Below are 20,367 nucleotides of genomic sequence, written 5' to 3'. Positions count from 1 at the left end.
TTCTCTCTCTTTATGTAGCTTCACCCAGAAGCTGGTCCAGACGTGGCCGCTTTTTTCACATGGTCCTTCACTTTGTGACCACAGTTTACAATTTGCATCCTAAATCCCAGTACTTTCATGCGAGGATATCTAGTGAGCACTGTCTCTGCTGTTCCTGTGACAGCACATCAAAAATATCACAGATTCCCCCGGCCGCACTGTAAAGCGTTTTTAGGAAAGTACAGGCAACCTTCACTACTTGAAAGTCCCTGGGGTGTTTTGCTTGAGAGCATGAAATGTACCCAGCATGTGCAAGAAGAGCTCCTTGACTCCTCCTTTTGGAGGAGGAACTGTAGCCTCTGTTATGACGGGAAATTATTGAGCATGGAATAAAACCTCGGTGAGATCACCTTTAGTCTCAGGCATGCCTTTCTATGCAACAGGAGTGCTTTGGTCTGAAGCATTGTGAACAAAGATACAGAACTTAGTGCAGGCTTAGGCTTTTGAATGAACTGGAGTTGCAGAATCAAAACTGAGTTTGAAGAAGGCTTTTCCAGGTTTGACTACATCTGTCACATACAGCTAAGATATGACTGGGGCAATTATCTAGCATCTGTCTCCTTCAGTTAGAAGCAGAAAAGAACATGTTATATAGTCTTTCTTGTAACTACTTATTTTTCTGTCTACAAAGCTGAATCCAGATGTTTTGCCTTACAAAGATATGTATGGTTTTAATGTGTATATTATCTGTAAAATATATTTAATTGTCCTAATGTCTAACATGATATGGGAGTTAGTACCGAGCAGAATATTATCATCATTACAAAATGAGTTAGAATAGAGCTTACCTGTACCATGCACAGCTAATATAATACAAGCAGTAATTCAGAAGTGTTAGGACTTTGTGCCTAAAGTTTTAGAATGTGAGTGTGATTGATTTAGTTATTTCCCTCATTCTTCTTAAATTTACTTTCTGGTTATCTTATAAAATGGAACTAAGTGTACTACTATGCAAAAAAACAAGCCTTGGCTAGATGCAGTTGCTGTCTTTTAATGCAAATCAATATGGCAGCAATCTCAATTTGCCCGTTCTCCTGCCTTTTTGAAATTGCTGGCCAGAGGAAGAAACGATGACCTGTCTGTGGTTGCCCTCCATCCCCTTGACACCTGCATGCTTTCTCTCTAAGCTGCATGTTCTGCGAATGCAGAAGAAACTGCCCTGTCTCAGGGGCACATTCAGTGGAGAGTCGAAGGGATCTGACAGGTGGCTTTTTGTGGCAAAGTGTCCACTAGATCACACTCCTCTGAGAAAGATACTCAGCATTTTAGTAAGGCGAGCGTTGCAGTTTTGATCACAAGTTTTCAGTAAGCCGCTGGGCCACTGAATTGGGTCACTTGGTTTTGTATTTGTTCCCCTTCTTTCTCCCATACGCCCATATCCCCTCTTAGAAATGACACATAGAAGGAGCAGAAACCAAACCAAGAAAAATCTATACAAATTGGGGATTATATATGTGGACTTGATTCTTTTATGGTGAAGCTAATTAGCATTGAAATGTCTTCAGCATAACCCACCAAAACCATCCTTCTTGTCCTCTTGCCAGCCAAACGTAGGTAGTACTTTGAAGAAAATAGTATAGACGTGTTATATATGTCTTCTGTCTGCTATACAAGGCTGGAGCAATTGGGAAGAGGCATAGCGGTTTGAAGGCAGAAAGGGATTTTAGTTCAAGCAGAATCCCACAGGAGTAACCACTGTAGTCCTGAAAGCTTTTCTTCAGTTACGATTTCAAATGAACTGATTCTGTGGCTTTGATAGCAGTCCTGGTTTTATGCTGGTATAAGTGAGAGGAGAGGAAAGGCTAAGAGCCTTTGGCATGGGGCATGGATCCTGGAAAGTGTGCGACATGCTTTTAAATTGCAGAGGCCCAGAGAAAGCACTTCCATTACACACGTGTGTTCAGCAGAGTCTGACATTAAAGTAACTGTATTGGACCAGCACCCCCAACCACTGTACTGGCAGAGCAGGCTGTGCTTGGACTATGCAGAGTGAGTCTGCGATTAGTAGTGTATAGGTGAAGCACGACTGACACAGGAGTAAAAGCGGCAACTGCTTTTATGGCGTTGCCTGCAGCAGAGCTGGGGAAAGTGTGAAAGATTGGTTCCTGATGTTAAATCAGGATAGAAATAGATTCTCAGCTTTGCCATTGAATTCTGGCATTCTTTAGTTAGTGGTCTCCCATTATCCATTTGTTATGGAAGTGGGATATGGTCCTGGGATTACTTCTAAAGCATTCAGTTTCCAAACCATTCCAGGACTGAGTGCTCTCAAGACAAACAGTGACAATGCTTCAGACCATAGTGATTTTGCACAGATTTTTCTGTGTACTGTTTTCAAAATGCAGTTCTGACAGGTTCTTTCAGGCTCTCACTTTTCCTCTTTTTTTCCTCCATTCCACTCTGTGCAGGGAGCAGGGCCGGAAGATTTCAGCAATCTCCCACCTGAGCAAAGAAGAAAGAAACTTCAACAAAAAGTTGATGAACTAAACAAAGACATTCAGAAGGAGATGGATCAAAGGTAAGCCAGCCCCCTGCAATGAAGAATGAAAAAGGTAGCCTTGTTTAGGAGAATAGAAACAACTAAAATACAAGAAAGATCAAATACAAACAAGGTTCTAGGTTTGTTTGAGGTGCTGTTCCGAGAAGAGAAGACACGGAGGGTGCTATATGAGTCAAAACATCTAAGAGAGTTGCAATGCGCTGCACAACTCAAGTTCTGGTATCAATTATTTAATTTTGGCTGATGTAGGGGTCAGAGCTGGAGGAAGAGTTTGCTTTCTGCTTATTCCACTCTCCCCCCTGGGTGTAATGCATATCCTGTGTTTGCAGTTGTGAGATGAGAAGATCCTTGTATAAAGATGGGAATGATAGAAGTGAAGCAACTGGAGAGTTTTTCCTTCTTCCTGGAGCTGCTTTCTTGGGCCTTTGGAGGCACTAGCAGTTTAATTGCGAGCCAGACAAGGATCAGTGTGGATGTACTAGCTAGGCTTCTTGATGTGAGCAGCTCCTGAGGTTTTTGAAGGAAGTACAGGATCTAAATACTCTCAGTCAAAAGTGTAATCATAGACCTCTCAGCACTAAACAGATCATGTCTTAATGTGACAGGCAAAATTGGGCGTGGGTAGATCCCAATGAGAGAGGTGGTTATGAGCATGATAACATCAGAAGTGCTGACTGAACGCTACATGTCTTAGGGCTCTCTGATCTGTAGCATATGTTTCCTGGAAACAGAAGAGATGATGAGTCCTGTACTTTTGTTGGATGTGTTTTTTTGCGAGGCTTCATTTATCGTTCTGATTGAGAACAAGGCCCTTTTAGCTACACGCTTTTTATTGATTCTGGCAGCCTGTATTTGCTGCTTCCAGTGTTTGTTCACATTCTGGCTTCTGCAGTTACGTTAAAGATTCAGCATGTTGTGTTTGCAAGAGACAGAACTTTTCTTTCCTGAAGGATTTCAGAACTCAGCCTCTCTCTGATACTAGTCTGTCCCTAAACATTGCTGATATTTTGTGTTTGCACAGATGTGCCTATATTTTCTGCTCGTTTGCTTTGCAAATACCTGCTTATTTTGGTCTGATAACCCAAATTTTCGTCTTTATGTTTTATATCATGAATAAGAAAGGAAGACAGCACATAGGTGTATCGCTTTTCTTTACATGTGCCTTTTTTTTTTTTTTTTTTTTTTTACAATGGTACCTTGTATTTGTCGCTATACAGGTTTTTCCGTTATGTTCTCTATTGATTCCAAGGTAACCTAATGTTAAAATCTGGTACAAAATCAGAGCAGAATGAGGTTATTTTAAATAAACATAGCATATAATCGAGTAAGGAATTAGCATCAGCAGTTAAATATAGAGTTTTAAAAAAATCATGACTCATATATTTGAAATATTGTCCCCTGGGGCTCCAACCACAGAGCAGTCCCACTTCCTTGCCACCCACACTTCTTTCCCAGTTTTTCTTCACACAAAGCAAAAGCAGGCACAGGACTGCAATTGTCAAGAGTTTGGTGGGAAACTCTAAAATATAAAGAGCGTTAACTTGAGTCGTGGGACCAACATTAACCTTTTTCCCCCCTCAAATAATGCCTAGAGAAAAGCCGAATAGTTCTGTCAGAAATACAGGAAATCAGCTCATAAGTCCACCCATTTCTAAGCTCTAAAATATTCATCATCATGCTTGGCTTAATTTATTTTGTTTTTAAATTTAAGCCTCAAGCTGCCCCAGGTCAAAGGTAGCACATTGCTTCGGTGACAGCTCCACAGGCTTCCCTAACTGATCTCCTGAAGGCATGTACTACATTAACATTGCCCTTATGATACCACATTCCTCATAGTAAGCCCTAAAATTAAAATCTCTGAAATCCTAGGCATTTGGCAGCTGAGTTGATATGATACAGCCCCCCTAAAAAACAGTCTAATAAAAAATGCTGCATAACTTAATAGGATGCAGGGTCACATTATGTAGCCCGCGGTCCATCTGTTGCTGCCCTGTGACAAATACAAACCATCTGGGTTTAGCTTCATTTTAAGCAGTGGGAAATAAGTATCTTACAAACGATTTGCAGTGCAAAAGATAAATAAAATGCAACAGGCAGGGTGAGAATTTCTAGTTAGCACTCCATTTTATTACTAATAGGTTCACATTCAGTTCTTTGTCCCAGTTTCTAAACTGGAATTCAGCGTGGTATGGAGAAGAATGATGCAACCATTTGTCTATGCCCCAAAAACTGGAAAGATATTCATCTAAAAAGTTGGAGTTGTCATTCCTTGCAATGATTGCAAGATTTCCCATCCTCCCCCCCACCCCAGGGTGAGCAAGTGGAAATCCTAGTACTAAATAAAATAGCATGTGAGGCTAAAAGTCAATACCATGCTTTAAATTCCTTCTTTTGCCTTGCAAAAGGCCGTTGTTGAGGAATTTGGTCAGTTTGCTGCTGAGATTCTTAAAGCGGGGCATTTAGAGCTCAAATCCTTTGATCTAAATATGCTGCAGTTTGTACCAGCGCAGCACATCTCTGTGGCTTAACAAGTCATAGATAGGGCTCGTTCAGCCGACGTCACTCGCAGTGAAGAACCCCCAGCTGCCTGTGGAGTAAAGAGCCCCTTTTAATGTAAGGGGTGAAGAAGTTTGGCCTGTGCACAGTGTGTCTCATATCACATTGTAGGTAAAGGCTTCACTCTGTTTTTTCATCTCTTGATGTATACCTCTCCTCTGGCAAGCAATTTTACCATTACCGTTTATAAATGGCTGGCTCTATACAGAACAAAAATCCCCGTCTGGATGTTGTTACCTTTGTGACAGTGAAGGCTTTAACCATAGACTAAGAAAAGGCAGTTTATTATACTTTCATTTTCCCTCGTTTAGAGAATGGGATTTGCCCCCAGCTGCGTCAACATTTACGTGTTTTATTTTTCTTCTGTCTGTCAGAGATGCCTTAACGAAAATGAAAGATGTGTACATCAAGAATCCACAGATGGGAGATGCAGCGAGCGTGGACCACAGATTAGCAGAACTTGGACAGAACATTGAAAAGTTACGAATAGAAGTTCAGAAATTTGAGGTATGGGAAGTACAGAAGAGCAAATGTACTTTTGTGATGCTGATCTCAACAACTATGCCCTGCTTCAGTACAAAGTAGTTCAGCATTTGCTTAATTGTAAGTGGGTGCTTTGGTGCTTTTGCAGGTAGAGGTATATTGAAGCATTTTCTTACTATGTATGGGTAAGTGCTGTTTAAGCACTTGTATTAATTGAGATCTTTGAGCCTGTTTGTGTAACATAGATATGCACCAGCCCTTGTGATTGTCAGCCAACAACCCTGCTGTTTAATTTGCCACAGAAAGCAAATTATGCTAAGTAGAGGATGAGGAAAAAATACAGTGTTCTCTGAACTGCCCAGAAGAATTTGGATGCTTATTTAAGGAATAACATCACATTACAGCTGTCTGTGGAAAATATGATGAATGTTAATGAAAAGTACCATTTAAAGTCTATCAGCAAGATTGAAGCCGTCAGATGAAGTGTGTTTTAAGGAACAGTCTGCCATTAACAGGAAGCTTCTTGGAGATGCAAAATCTCAGGCGCGTAAGGAGTATTTGAAATGACTGAAGCCATTAGAAGTGTCTACCATTATAATTACTCTAGAAGGATTATAGAGTTGAGGAAAGACTTCACTAAGTTGCGCTATGGACATAAATGGATATGGCCAATTAATTTTAGATGCTTCGTACAATTGCTTGCTTTATTATCCATTGCTTGCTTCTCCTTTTGAAAATGATCAGCTCTTTCTGTGCCCCAGCTTTAGGCCTCTTGCACTCAGCAGTCACTGAGATTGCCGTGTTTCTGATGTTATTGAGACTACTATAAACTGCCACAGATCTTTTTTTACTTTATTGTGACTAGAGCAGCAACATCACAACAGCTGTCATTAACTGCTGCTCTTAAGTCACAGTGCTTTCAGCACCCCGCGCTGAAAAAGAACTAAGTTTTCAGCAAGTGTGTGGGTTTTTTGCAAGACTGGTGTTTTTAATATGCACTTAGAATACAAATTGTATACCCTCTAACAACTGCAATTCAAAGGCAAATTTAAATGTTTACACTGTTTTTAGTTTCGCAGTCTGAATGTCAAATATAACACAGCAAAATAAAGCAACGTGTATCCCCTTGCAAGTCGAAACATCAGAGGCATGGAACGTGCTTTCCCTTTGCAGGGCTGGCTGGCTGAGGTGGAGGGCAGGTTGCCCATGCGGACTGAACAGGCCCGACGACAGAGTGGACTGTATGAAGCCCAGAACACTTCAGCAGTAAACAGCTGCGCACAGGACCGGGAGAGGTACAGTATCTGTATAGAGCTGTCCTGTTTAGACTGACAACCTGCTTTCCTTAGCTTGTTAATGAAATGTCTTCTGTAAGGGAAACTGTAGCTCTGCAGCATTCAGAAGCTGATTCCATGACCAGACTAAAGGCAAGCAGTCCATGAACTTAATTTAGCATACTAATTTTAGCATGTAGAAGGTACCAAGCTTAAGAGCTGCTTTTCTGCATATGATGAAATGTATAATAGCCCCCTGCACTCACTACTCTGAAGGTGAGAGAGGTGCCTTTTGCAGGTCTTAATGGGGAAAAATGAGCTGTCTCTCCCATCGCGTTGTGATAGCAGCTCCTGATAACAGCCCATTCTGAACATGCTTTGGAATTGCTGAGCTGCTCCAGCTGCAGTGGCTCACCTGGCCTTGAGTGTCTGGTAACCAAGTCATTCCCTTTGCTCCTGAGGCTGGTTGCTATAGTTGCTGTGTATTTTCCTCTCTTGAGCAGCCCGGATGGCAGTTACACAGAAGAGCAAAGTCAGGAGACTGAGATGAAAGTACCTGCAACAGATTTTGATGATGAATTTGACGATGAAGAACCACTACCCACTATAGGAACATGTAAAGCTCTATATACATTTGAAGGTATCATTCAACCTTTACTCTTACTTCATTTGTTGTTCTGCTTAGTTCATATCACAAGTACAACTAGGAAACGCTCGTTTAACCCCTGCAGTGCTTAAATAGACAAAGGGCAAGAGGCTTTGTTGCTATTCCATGTTGTAGAGGGGCACTAAGACAGTGATTTGTCCCACCTTATATGGGGACTCTGAGCAACAAGAGAATCATGAAAGAGAGAATATAACTGGTTTCCGTTTTATGCATTTCATTCCCTCCATGTGATTCATCCCATACTTACTGAAGGTCCCCCTGAGAATTTTTTCACTGGGATTGCTTGCTGGGGACAAGCTTCAGATCATGTCATCATCCAAGCACTTTATGAGCTGCTGTTACCAACGGAAAAATCTCTTATGTTCTGTGTTTAAGAGTTCCACTGTGAGGAGGAGCATTTATGTGCAGATTATGTAATTTAGGGGTATGGTACTCAGCTGAAGATGAGTGAATAAATTTTTTATTAATGCTTTATGTGGTAACTTGTAATTTTATCTTGCCTATGGCAAATAACCACTCTAGCCTTTAATCACTGCTTCCTAACAAAATAGTTGTAAAAGCAGGCAATTGGTTACAAGGAATAGTTTGTGAGGAGAGGCTCAAGTTCATGATATGCGAGTGCCGCCTTTCTCCTGATGGCATTGGTATTTCTTATGGCAGCTCTGATGTCACGATCGCGTTTTTCTGGCTCTTTGAGCACACGTTGTCTCCAGAGTCATGTGTCCTTGTTCATGCTGCTAGTAATATACCGAAAGTTGTGCCAGCACATTGTCAGTGTGCTGTGAGCATCTACCTCTGCACCTGTTTCCCCTTTGAACCCCCCTAAACTGCATGTTACTGTGTCTTTCAGGTCAGAATGAAGGAACAATTTCTGTAGCAGAAGGAGAAATGCTCTATGTAATAGAGGAAGACAAAGGTGATGGGTGGACACGAATCCGAAGGAATGAAGATGAGGAGGGTTATGTCCCTACGTCATATGTTGAAGTCTATTTGGACAAAAATGCCAAAGGTGCTATGACTTATATTTAATACTACTATTACTACTTTATTTGCTTTCAGAGAAATCCAGCCCTGTAACTGCTCTATGTTGCAGATAGAGCCTTTTAAAGGATTGCACAATGCCACAAAGTGCATTATTTTGTACACGGACTAATATGACTTGCTGTACTGCAAAACATGCTTTTTATTGGTCAGAGAAGAAAGGATAGTGTAAAATTAGAGGGGAAATGCAGCCTTTCCTAGAGAGTGCTTGTTCAACAGTAACTGCCGTTGCACATCCATGTTAGTGCAAGAAACACAAGGCCATTTTGAACAGTTACGGGCTCTCTCTATATGTCTGAGTGATATCTTATAGCTACATCTCAGCCATATTCACAACTGTTTGTCCCAAACTGATTCAGTGGAAAGTTATATATGAAATATTTAGACTGCTGTTTTGTGTCACAGTGTGGTAGCTTTTCAGAGCCTAATGTACTCCGTGGACTTTTTGAATTGAAACCTGGTCTTCATTTGGTTTGTTAGTGTGTTTGATAGGGGAAAAAGAGATCTTGCCAAAACCTGTCTACACAGCACTCTGTGATCCTTGATAAATCAGTGAAACAATGACGTTAAGGAAGATTCCATATTCTTTCCCTCCTTGACACATTTCAAAAAATGGTCTTTGGGATGTATTTGCCATTTCAGTTTAAATACACTTATTTCAGATGAACCACAAGTAATGGTTTCATCTTCTGCTCACGTACAATCAGTGGAGACATTCTGAGCCTATGCTCACATATCTTCTGTTTCTCTTTGCTGCTTTTAACACCTCACAAATAAGGTGTGTTGTGTGAGCAAGCAGTGCACATAGGGGAATCCTGGTTAGAATATGTGCTAGCATCATGAGCACCTGGTAACGTGATACACTGAGAAATCAAAAGATTTTAGTCCTCTTTCAAATCAGGAAGTGTTTGAAGTTTGCTGTTAAATAGTGTATGGGTTTTTCAGTCATTTAATCCTTCAGGTGGTTGTTGTCTTTCATAGATCCTAAAAATTCTTAGTGTGAAACAAGCTGCCTCATCCAATTTAAAAGAAAGCTGAAGCATTCTCATTGGGGATTATGGACAATAGGAAGAGAGCAGTGAGTAGGCTTTCTCTGTGGACAACATCATAACATGATCAGCTTACTGTTTCTGGATTCAGTATTAAACAGTGCAGTGCCATGTCTGTGGCAGATGAAAGCCTGGGGTCTTGTTTTATTTTGCATAATCCAGTAGTCTTATATTTGTGTTGGCAAAAAGAGGGTCAGCTGAGATGCAAAAGAGTGCAAAAAGCTCACCCCCACCTCTGTCTGCTTTTATTAATCTTGGAAAGAGGGACGTGGGTTGTACATTTTGCTTGCTTCATTCTCAGAACAAGGCAGAAAGCGCAGAATGAGAGATCGCATTGATCATCTCTGGGTTCTCTTCTATGGAGATTAAATGCACTGCATGTGGCAGTAGTCGCAAGCAACATTATTGTTCTGCTGCAAAAATTGTTGGTCAGCACTGGGGCTGCTTGAAACAGCTACGCTCGTGTGCCATCTAAATCTACCTTAGGTAACAAGTGTGGCTTTCTTGGCCTCAGATACGCAGCACAGTACACAGCAGTGGAACGTTATCGCAAATCACCTGTTTGAGCAAAACAGCAGCTTGGATGGGAAATGAAGCAAAGCGTATCGCTGGGTGGGGTGAGAACTCCTGACACGGTGCTGTTAACTGGAACTAGCAAAACTTTGTCTTTAACTCATCCTGCTGGAGAGAAGCATCACAGCACCAGCCAGCAAATCATATTAGTACATTAATGGTATTAGGTAAATTATAGGATTATGCTCAATGACTGTAAACATGCAGGCTGTGCTGATACAGTTGCAGCCATTTCTGTACCAACTCTGGGGGATTTTTTCAATCCTTTTAAGTTTTTCTATTAATTTTGCTGGACTTTGGCAACAAAACCAAATGCGTGTGTGAGTATCTAATGTAAAGGGGCTTTAATATTTAGGTGTTTGGGGGTTTTTTTGTTTGTTTGTTTTTTACTTCTTTCTAAGAAGAAAATCTAAAAGAGGATTTCCCATAAGATGTCACAGTAGCAGTGTAAAGATTTGGGGAAAATGCTGCTGTGTTTAAAAGACAAATCTTGTTGCAAGTTGCAGATTTCTCATTTGATTTTAATATATCAGAGGAAGTGTTTCTATTTAGCCTTGAATATTTAAAATTGAAACAGTGGCTTTCTTGAAAATGAAACTAAGTGCTAAAGCATTTACAAACTTTGATAGTTCTTTCCTATTTTTGGAAAGAAGCTTGGCAGCTGGTTATCTCTAAATGTTAGCTGCGATGAAATGCAAGGGCATCCACACCAACACTGAGTAAATTCATGACTCCTCTAGCCAGCAGAATCAATATTGGCTCAGGCCTGCTCGTGTGGCTCATTGTGCCTGTGTCACGAGCCTGACGTAGCTTTGCTCGAGAAATGTGACACTTGAATGCTTTGTGAAAGCCCCCCTGGGACCTGGTGTGCTTTTCCAATCAGCTCAGCCTGTGTTGTCAGGGGTTCAGTGCTGCTGTACCTGAGATGGTTGGCAAAGGTAAGTCGTGTGCCGCAGTCGCCCTTCTGATTGTAGCCTGCAGACCTAGCTTGGCTCATGTGAATGTTCCTGCGAATGCTTGTGTAAGGGCTGTTTGCGAAGTTTTCAGGGATACCTCTGGTGAGAGGGTTTTAGCAAACCCTATCGCAGAAAGAACAGTAGTGTCTATCCTGTTTTGCCTTTTTTTTTTTTTCTAGATATGTACAAATCACTTCAGAAAATATCTGAGTAGGTTTGCATAGGCCTGTTCACCTTTTATTCCACTGGTTTGCTGCTACGATTGTTTTAAGAGATCTGTTGCAGAAGGTTTTCTTTAGAAGATGAATGCACATGTCGTATCTCCATCAGTGAAAGACTCTGTTAGGTGCAGTTCACTCAGCTGATGCATGTATAGGTTCTCGTCTTAAGTTTAAATGTGCATCACTACCAATGAAAATCCTGGCCCAGTTGTATGAATTTAGTTACAAACAGCATTCTTGTCCTTCCTAATAAAAATGAGAGGCAACACAGTGGGTTCATTCTCTTTGTGACACATGCAGGAAACAACCATAAATGCTAGAAATGTATAGACTAAGAACTGGATCTCTTGGGTACAAACTCTCATGTTTTTGGGCTTATGCCAACCTATAACTGCTAGAGGATGAGGAACAAAATTTCCGTGTGCACACATTGCCATAGCTTGTTGCAGGGCTTTTCTGCACCACTGCCCTACTCCCGTCCTCTTGGGTATCTGGTGCTCAACTAATCCTGGAACTAGTTGGACCTTCAGTTTGCTCAAGTCTGACCGTGCTGTGTTATTAGATATGGTACCTCATAATCTTCTTGGGAACAAAACTCTCTTTCACTAAGTGAAATTGTGAAATAAAGCTTGATACGCAAAAGAACTTGCATAGAATAACCATCTTTATATAAACTCCCTGTTTCACCCCAAAAAAATGCCGTGTTTGCTTCCACTAGAGGGACCGGCTGTTTGGGTGACATGGCACGAATAGAGACTGTTTTGTGAAGTTCTGTTTCCCGAAACAAATGTTGGAGCCGTGGGCTGCTTAGCGTTTCAGCTCCTTCGCCGCTGTGGGTCTGCTCCTCTCCACCCCGTGCAATTATATACATAAATCCGTGTAGATAGCTCAGAGTCTCAGCGTTGCAGCTCTGCTCTTTGTTTGCTGTAACCATTATGCAGGGCCTTGACTTAAATAAGTTAACCATGCTGACGCACTTTTTATCTAGGATATATCTGATTATTTAATGCTTGCCAAATGATTTAGGAGATGGTAATTATAAACTGGACTGTGGCTTTTTTAAATCCCTTTTGTTAAATACTTGTCCTTGTTTCTCCTAGTTTAAAAAAAATGTATATAACATAACTTAAAAACTAAAGTTACTTGAATTTCAATTGTTTTTATTCTTTTTTTATATATATAAATGGTTTTATTGGCTGTTCTTCTACTTAATCATTTTGATAACTGCTCAGTCCCTCTTATGTTGATAAGCTTTTTTGGTTACTCAACTGTCTGCATCTGGTTGGACTTGTGTAGAAACTTCTGTTTTGTGTTAGTTTGTTAAATCTGGCCAATGTGGTTGTTCATTTTCTTTTTTTTTTCTTTTTTTTCTTTCTTTTTTTTTAATCATCATCTGTCAGGTCTCTCCTTATAGCTTGCTGTACCATGGTGTCGTCTTCTAATAAACATTTTATTTTCTCATTCCTGTGAGGTTTTTTTTAATGGGTATTCATTTAAGTTTACTGATGCAAAGCAAGTGTCCTAGAGCTTCTTTTCACCTGGTTCCCCCACAGAGAACCTCTCTAAGTATAAATGCAGTTCCTTTCCAGGAAAAATATTTTGCTGTGGCTCCATGAAAACGTTTTTTCTGTTACCTTTTGGGGGATTTTTTTTCTTTTGTTCTTGTTATAGAAGTGGGTGCAAAGGAGATCAGAAGGTTCCACTGCCCTCCTAAACGTGAGGGGGGGAGTTTGGACTCATATCTGATACTCCCTTTGATACAGCAGTCGTTTTGGCCAAATCAAACTGCTGGATCCTAGCTTCATTTGGCCACAGAGAAAACTTACCCTGGATCAAAAATCTGTGGCTACACAAATGTGATGTTACTGTAGGTTTAGAGGCTAAGACTGCTTTCACTTACCTGTTCATTTCAGAACTTTCCTTAAGAAGGAAGGGTCTTCGCAGCCTCTTGTGTAGTGGGCAGCTACTGTGGATCCATCTGCAGAATTTCTTGTGTGTTAGCTGCTTGTTATTCTTCACTATCATTCGTGCTCTTCGGCGCAGTCACTTGAACAGATACACTACTCCTCCTTTGCAGGTTGAAAAGAAAAAAGCCATTTTTCTTCTCTGCTGTTGCAGTGGGAAAGTGCTGGCAGGGTCCTGCTCCTAGGTTTGCATCCTCCTTGTGGGAGGGCAGTGCTCCCAGTGATGCTCTTCTCCCATGCTGCAGGGAAGGGCTGAGGAAGAATGATTAACTGTTTTGAGTGCTGGCAATTTAAGCCTGAGTTTAGGAGCTTTTCTTAACTCTTGGTAACCTGATAGATGCTTGGGTGCTGTATTTCCCTTTAACCTCCTGCAGGCAATGCTTACTCTTAAGGGATCCCTTTTTCCCAAGTCTCTTTCTAATCCAGTCTCTTTCTTTTTGTCTTTCTTATGTTTTAGATTCCTAAAGGTGTTTGTGCTGGTGCAAGAACCTCGGGGCGAGCTTGTCACAGAAGGAGAAACAAAATGGTCTGTTTACCCTGCAGGCAGTTAAAACATACCTATGGAAAACCAGACTCAGTCTTGTCTGGAGTTCCCACTTGAAAAATTCAGATCTAAATTCCATCCCAATATCATTCAGATGCTTGCTCTTTTTTATGGCATGCTACTTGTGGCTCAGATTAACGTGTCAGCCTTCCCCACTCTTCTGCTGGCTTGGTATGGCCTTTCTGTAAAACATAACCAACACTTTCCCCAGCCAGTTCCTCCCAACACAGTCAAAGAACTGCTGGCTGCCCTTTGATGCAAAGGGTAACCAGAGAGTCCCAGGCATGTACTGGTCTATCTTCTATCCTCCCTTGTCCCTCAGTCCATCTGAATGCATGCACTGGTCCATCAGCTTTTCATGTGGTGCCTTTAGTGCTAATCTTGCGGGTAGTCTCATCAGATAGGTGGGGAAGGAGGTGCATACACGTGAAAAGCCACCCTTGGGAGAAGTGTTACAGCAGCTGGACTGGGCTCTGAATTTGCGGATGTTAAATTTTATGCACATGCTTTCCCCAAAAGGTCACTAATACTTGTCAGCCTTTATTTTTTTTAATTTAGGCTGATGCTTGTTCTGAGTATTAAATACCCATGACCTTGCTGTTTCTTGCAAGTCTTCAAGTTCATGTATGTATGCTTGCTTTCCTGCTTGCGCTCTCTGCCCCTGCTTCTCTCTTTCTCTCTCTCTGTCTCTCTCTTTCTTCGTCCCTCCCTTCCTCTTTCTCTCACACACACACACAGACACACACACAGGCACACAGAGACACTGGCATTTTGGTTTGAAGCCCCATCTTGCTCGTCACAAAGACCTCCGTTTTGCTCTTGTTTCAGTCTGCATGCTCGCCCTGTTGCCTTGCCTGTGCCCACCTTCCTGAGGGCCACGTTATTTGGTGGCTCATTGTTGATAATCTCTTTGCAGATTTTTTGTTGGTTTGTTTTTTAGCATTTCAGACCTGCCTTCTCCTTTTGCATGACCTCTTGTGCGTTCTTATCAGTTAATGTTTGAATAACAGAATTTTTTTAGAAAAAGGAAAAAGAAAAAAGAACCTGCACTCTATTTCATTCTCCCACCTTGCCTTGGACTGGACCTCAACCCAGCAGCCAGACAGGAATTGCGACTTACTCATCAGCCATCCTGTTCTCACATGATTTTATTTGAAGCAGAAGTAGCATGATAAGTGATGCTGCACCTTATGTCATGCAGTGGAGAGAAAGCTGTAATACCTCCAAATATCACATGATCTGGACTTAAACTGCCTAAAAAGGGGTTGATTTGTTTTTCTAAGCTTCCATGCTGTAAATGTATTGTTTTCCCCTTAGTCTTTGCCATTACTATTACAGTAATCCTGTACCTGTTTGAGGCCTGTAAGAGTCAGTTGTCACTGATAGTTCCTGGGGGCCTAACTTATTCATAGATCAACAAATCTTTTGGGGAAATCCACTTATCTTAGGAGACTTCAGCATCTTTTGTAATATCCCCAGAATTAGAAAAAAATTAATACAAAGCCACTATGGCCAGTCACCCTAAAATGAAGCCTCTCAGGTTTAGTTTGCAGACAGATGTGTGTGTTACTTTGCTGCCTGCTGTGTTTTTAGGCAGGGTCAGCATGTAAAAATGTGTCCAAGAATCATATACTTTTCATGTTGGGGATTGCTTAGGTCTTCCTCACTCAGGATGAAGTTACTTTGGATTTAAGTTACATGTTGTGTTCATAACTTTGTCCCTTTCTCTCCCTTCATAATACCAATCTTTATTTTTGATAACAAGGGCCCTCATTCCTGCTGTTACAACTGTAGCTGTTATATTATGGTGCTTAATATCTGCAAGCATCAGTCGGCAAAAGGGGTTTTTTTTAATCTAACCGAAATGGCTCAGGAGCCTGCATTGTCGAGCAGATGATGCCAACACCGAGGCTGTTCAGCTGCGGTGTTACCGGAGTCGGAAGGATCATAATCAGCTGAATTACCATCCTTATCATTGCTGCTACTGTGTTCACTTAACTGTTTAGATCCATGAGCCTCTGATAGCAGCATGTGATTGTGATCTACACAGTTGGCACTTGCAGCTTTGCACAACAATTTGTGACGTACCTGTGCAAAGGCTTTGTTGCACTGCAAAGCAGCATGTCTCTATCAGGGGATCTAAATGGTTAAGCAGTTAACAGGTGTGCAAAAATATCTTTTGAATATTTTTAGCTGCAGTATTTTTATTCTCTTGTGTCTGATGCACTGTTGAATCAGCAGCTGGAATAGTTCATTTTCACCTATTATTGTGCCATCTATGTAAAAATTAGATAAAAGTTTGCTTTTATATATTTAATCTAGGTGGACAGTATATTATTGTCAGCCTCTGTGGAACATTTGAACAATTGCAATGTCTGTGTTGCTAAATAGCGCTTTAGAAAGAGCATTAGCTTTAGCCGACTGATTTTCTTCAAAAGAGTTTTATTAAAAGACCATGTATGGAGTTTTTATAAACTTGGTAACTAGTTCCCAAAAGCCTGGATCTTAAAACTTATTACAAGAAAAATTAGCAACAGTCATATATTGTGGCCTATACATCTTTATTCTGCTGCCTTTATTCAGGGTAAAGAATGGGTAATTTTTGTAGAATTTACCTTTTACAAAATCTAAAGGACTAAATATGTGACTGGTTTATAAAAACTCTGCTTGAATTTACTAATCTCACCCAGAAGTGTGGACTGTACATTCTACAAAATGAAATCTCATCCCCTGCAAAAGTCTCTAATGCCCTTTCTTAACATCTGTAAATAGAGAAGAAACATATTTACTGATACTGAAAGTTGTGTTTAATGCTGAGTATTTTTCAGAAGTTCATTTAGTTTGATGCATATTGTTCTTTGTTTTTGTTTTCCTGCCTGAAGTGTCAAAAGACCTAAAAGAAGCCAAATTCTATTTTAACATGACGATGTCGAGCACTTTTTTATTTGTATATGTGTGTGTATGTGTGTTTGAGCACTGAACTTTAGATTTTGGTGGCATCTCAGTGTTGTGATTTCATTGCCAATGTACAAGGTTCTGGTGTTGCCCATTCATTTCTGGAGACAGAATTCAACCAAATAAAGTGCTTCCATTTGAAAGCGAATATTGACCTTGTAACAATGAAAGGAAAGTCATCCACATATTTAAATAAACATTTAATTCCAGAAATATAATTTCACTGGACCCTTTTGATCATCCAGAGAAGAAAAGCGGTTTTGTTGTTTATTTCCCAGTCAAAAAAGGCTTGTGCCTCTTTGCTGGGGCTGCTTCTCTGATTTGTTGAGGTAATATATCCATTGCTCTCCAGCGACCTTTTTGCCTTACCACAAATATTTCCAGCTGGGAATTTAGCTGTGGCTTATTGTTTTAGCCAGATACAAAATTTATAGCCTGAAACTCCCCTCGGCTTCTCTCATATTCCTCAGCATTCTCCTTGAACTATGGAATGGATTTTGGTTTCACGTCCAGCTGTAAAATTCTCAGTAAATAAGCAGAAACAGCCAATTCCAGTGCTGTGCTTGTGTATAGCTGCTGTTTTGTGAAGAATGATGAAAAATTCTTACTCGTAGTACTTTTTTTTTTTTTTTAATTTCATACCTGATTTTTCTGGCACTTGGGGTATTCATTTGGGTCTGCACTAGGAAGGATAGTGCCCTGAGTAATTATGTCCCACATATCTAGTTCCCAACAGGGCACTCTGAGATATTGCAATTTTACCAAACTTTTACCTTTCCAGCTGGCACTGAACACGGAACGAAGTGTTTTCTGGAAGCTTTATCAGAAACAATGTAGTCATTTGAGAAGAAAGAAAAATGCATTGTTCTGGTTGTAGTTGTTGGGTACTTGGGAAAGACAGGTGGTTCTTGGGTTGTTTTTTTTTTTTTTTTAAACTTCCCCACTTTAGTAGGAGGCCACAGGAACTGGAAGTTTGGGGGAAGCAATTCCTCTTAAGACAGAGCTGTACCTTGTAATACCCATAGTGGGTGTGTTGGTTTAATCAGAAGGGGCTCAGCAGATTTTTTGATACTAGTTGTTTATGCATTAAATGCGTTGTGCCCCTAGCAAGTAATGCGTTCATGCATGTGTATGCATACATGTGCGCACACATGAATGAAATACAGTAGTATTTCCCTTCTCTGAATAATCTGCAAGTCTGGATAAGGTTATTTGCAATTCAGTTTTAATATGCAGGGGGTGGGGAATAGTGGATGGAAGGGCTCCAAAGAAATGTTTTGCCGGGCTGCAGGTGCTAGGGGTACTGTGCACTTAGTGTGCTGGAGCTGGCTGTCTTGAGCTGTGATTTATTTTCCTTTAGAGGAAGGGGAAAAAAACCCAACAGATTGCATTCTGAATGTCTGAAGCTTGTCGCAGCCCCAGAGAGGGGAATCTGAAATGAGTACTGAGGTGCTGCCCTGCTCCCCGAGCCTGTGCACATGCTTTTGAGCATTTGCACGCGCGTATCCCCCTTCTCAGTCCAGGTTTGGGGGAAGGTGGATAATCAGAAGGGAGAGGAATGTGTCTTCCTACCAAGCACCTTGATGGTGCAAAATGAACAAGATGGAAGGAAACAGCTAAACGCAGCAGTCAGTGGGTTTCCACTGAGGGGACCGCAGCAGGGCAGGGGTATTGAGACAGCTCCTACCTGCCTGTATCTTACCGGCTGTAGGAGGTGTGGTGGGGGAAGGAGCCAGACAGCGTTTGTGGATAGGGCTGTGCGCACGCTTAAGGCACGTGGTTCAGGGCTCATGCAACTTGTGAACTTCCTTTGGCAACCTTAATTTTGCTTTGGTGTTTTTGTCCAGCATTAACAACACAAAATAACTGTGGCTGTGGCTGGACAAAATTTTCTTTCCTCTTTTTGGAAGAAAGAAACAGCTTCCGCCAAAGAGGAAGAGATCCTCAACTGACAGATGGAGGGTTCCCTTAAAAGCTCCCTCAAATGCTGTGTCAGGAAAGCCGTTGCTGTATAAAACAGCATGTGATGGAAGTACAGAGAAACTGGGCAGGTAGCTCAAGGACAACACAACTTCCCTACTCCATGGAGAGCAACACATCCTACTACCTCTGCTTGGATGCAGGGCTATAGCAGCGTGCTGGGTTTGTGGATGGTGCTGTCTGCTGCTGTATTGCACTGTGCTGCTCTGCTGATACACAGGCCTTGCAATTTAGCTCTCTATTGACCTAAAATTGCTTCTCTGTCCTTAAGAGCATTAATCTAAAAATTTCTTCTTCCTCTCTCTAGCTGAGACAAAAAGTCTGACTAGCTTCTGGACAGCTTCTCCGTCACCTGTTAGTCCAGTACATTGGAAATAGCCTCATCTAGGAGCCAAGAGGATTTGCAGTTGTGCAGCTCATAGTAGGTGGTACTGAGTAATATCTGACTGTCAAATATGGACTAATGAGGCTTCATCTGAAGCAGCTATATAGAGATTTTTTCTAATGTCAGATTCCCATTTATTTTAATAGAACTTTAGTTGTTCTTTGCCAGCACTAATTATCATCCCTGTCAATTCAGGGCAAATCAGTATTGTTTATGAAACAGTCTGCCAGAAAGAATGCTCAAGAGTACAGAGAAAACAAGGCTGAGACATATGTGCTTCATGTCTTTGCATTTTTTGGAAACAATGAACAGCAGGGGGTGTCCGTCTGGCTCTAACTTTGATTTATCTTAAACAGTATTAGCATTGCTAGCTTTAAATAGAAACAGAGGAATGAAATTAGTGACTGAAGGCTGGAAGCTGAAGCCAAGCTGAGCAATAACTAGGAAGAAAATAAAATGAGCTTTAAATACATGTCACTGAACATGTCACAGTATACAGAATGCTATTTATTTTGGTCATTCAAAAGGAGGGTGGAGAGGTGCCACTGGCAGCTGTGGGCTGCAGAGTAAGGCTGTGGCTGCATGACCATGGAGGGTCAGCTGTGGGGTAGATTTATAATATGTTGGCCTCCATCCCTGAAGGAAGAGCTATCTAGCTCCATCTTCCATGGGTTGAGACATGATGCGTATGCATTGTAAGGTAAGAGTATAGGGGCAGGTATTGCAAAGTACTTGTCATTCTGTGTATCACAGCTTCAGCTGTATCAGACTGATGTGTTCATGAGACCATAGTCTAGGTCTTGAGAATATTCAGCAGAAAAGCAGGACCTCCTGTAAACTGAATTTATGTATCTGTAAACTTCCCAATACTCACAGAAGACTGTGGGGGAGGGAGAGCAACTAATACAAATAGAGTGAGGTTTGCTCAATCAGTTCAATGCATGAACAATTCTCTCATCTCCCCATTTTTGCAATCAGCAAGGGACCTGATAAAATAAGGAAAAAACAAAGTGTTTATGCAAAAGGAAATGATCTAGCTTGGCCATAAAATCTAGCTCACAATGGCTCCCACAGCTAGCTGTGTTCAGGATAGGTGCTCAGAAATACCATAGCTACCTGCTACCAGAGTTGGAGAAAAGCAGCACTACAATCAGATTTCAAATCTAAAATGAAGCAGGGA

At 41.2% G+C, this 20,367-nt stretch overlaps 1 protein-coding gene across 14 annotated transcripts in view; it reads left to right on the top strand.

Moving 5' to 3' along the window:
• The window catches only part of FNBP1 (formin binding protein 1), a 116,696-nt gene that overhangs the window by 93,418 nt on the left and 2,911 nt on the right, over nucleotides 1–20,367 (top strand). For 2 of the 14 annotated variants that reach the window (XM_026062179.1, XM_026062173.1), the window contains 6 exons: nucleotides 2,448–2,557; nucleotides 5,470–5,602; nucleotides 6,752–6,873; nucleotides 7,353–7,492; nucleotides 8,370–8,528; nucleotides 19,110–19,646. In XM_026062179.1, coding sequence (XP_025917964.1) covers nucleotides 2,448–2,557; nucleotides 5,470–5,602; nucleotides 6,752–6,873; nucleotides 7,353–7,492; nucleotides 8,370–8,528; nucleotides 19,110–19,180 — 735 coding nt within the window. In that variant the 3' untranslated portion in view covers nucleotides 19,181–19,646. The other 12 variants (XM_026062185.1, XM_026062180.1, XM_026062174.1 and 9 more) reach the window with 10 other exon arrangements.

This window comes from Apteryx rowi, unplaced genomic scaffold (genome assembly GCF_003343035.1).
Source record: "Apteryx rowi isolate R43461 unplaced genomic scaffold, aptRow1 scaffold_19, whole genome shotgun sequence".
In the NCBI taxonomy this organism is placed as follows: domain Eukaryota; kingdom Metazoa; phylum Chordata; class Aves; order Apterygiformes; family Apterygidae; genus Apteryx; species Apteryx rowi.
The sequence above is the reverse complement of the archived record's forward strand: the minus strand, read 5'-3'. Positions and strand labels throughout refer to the sequence as shown.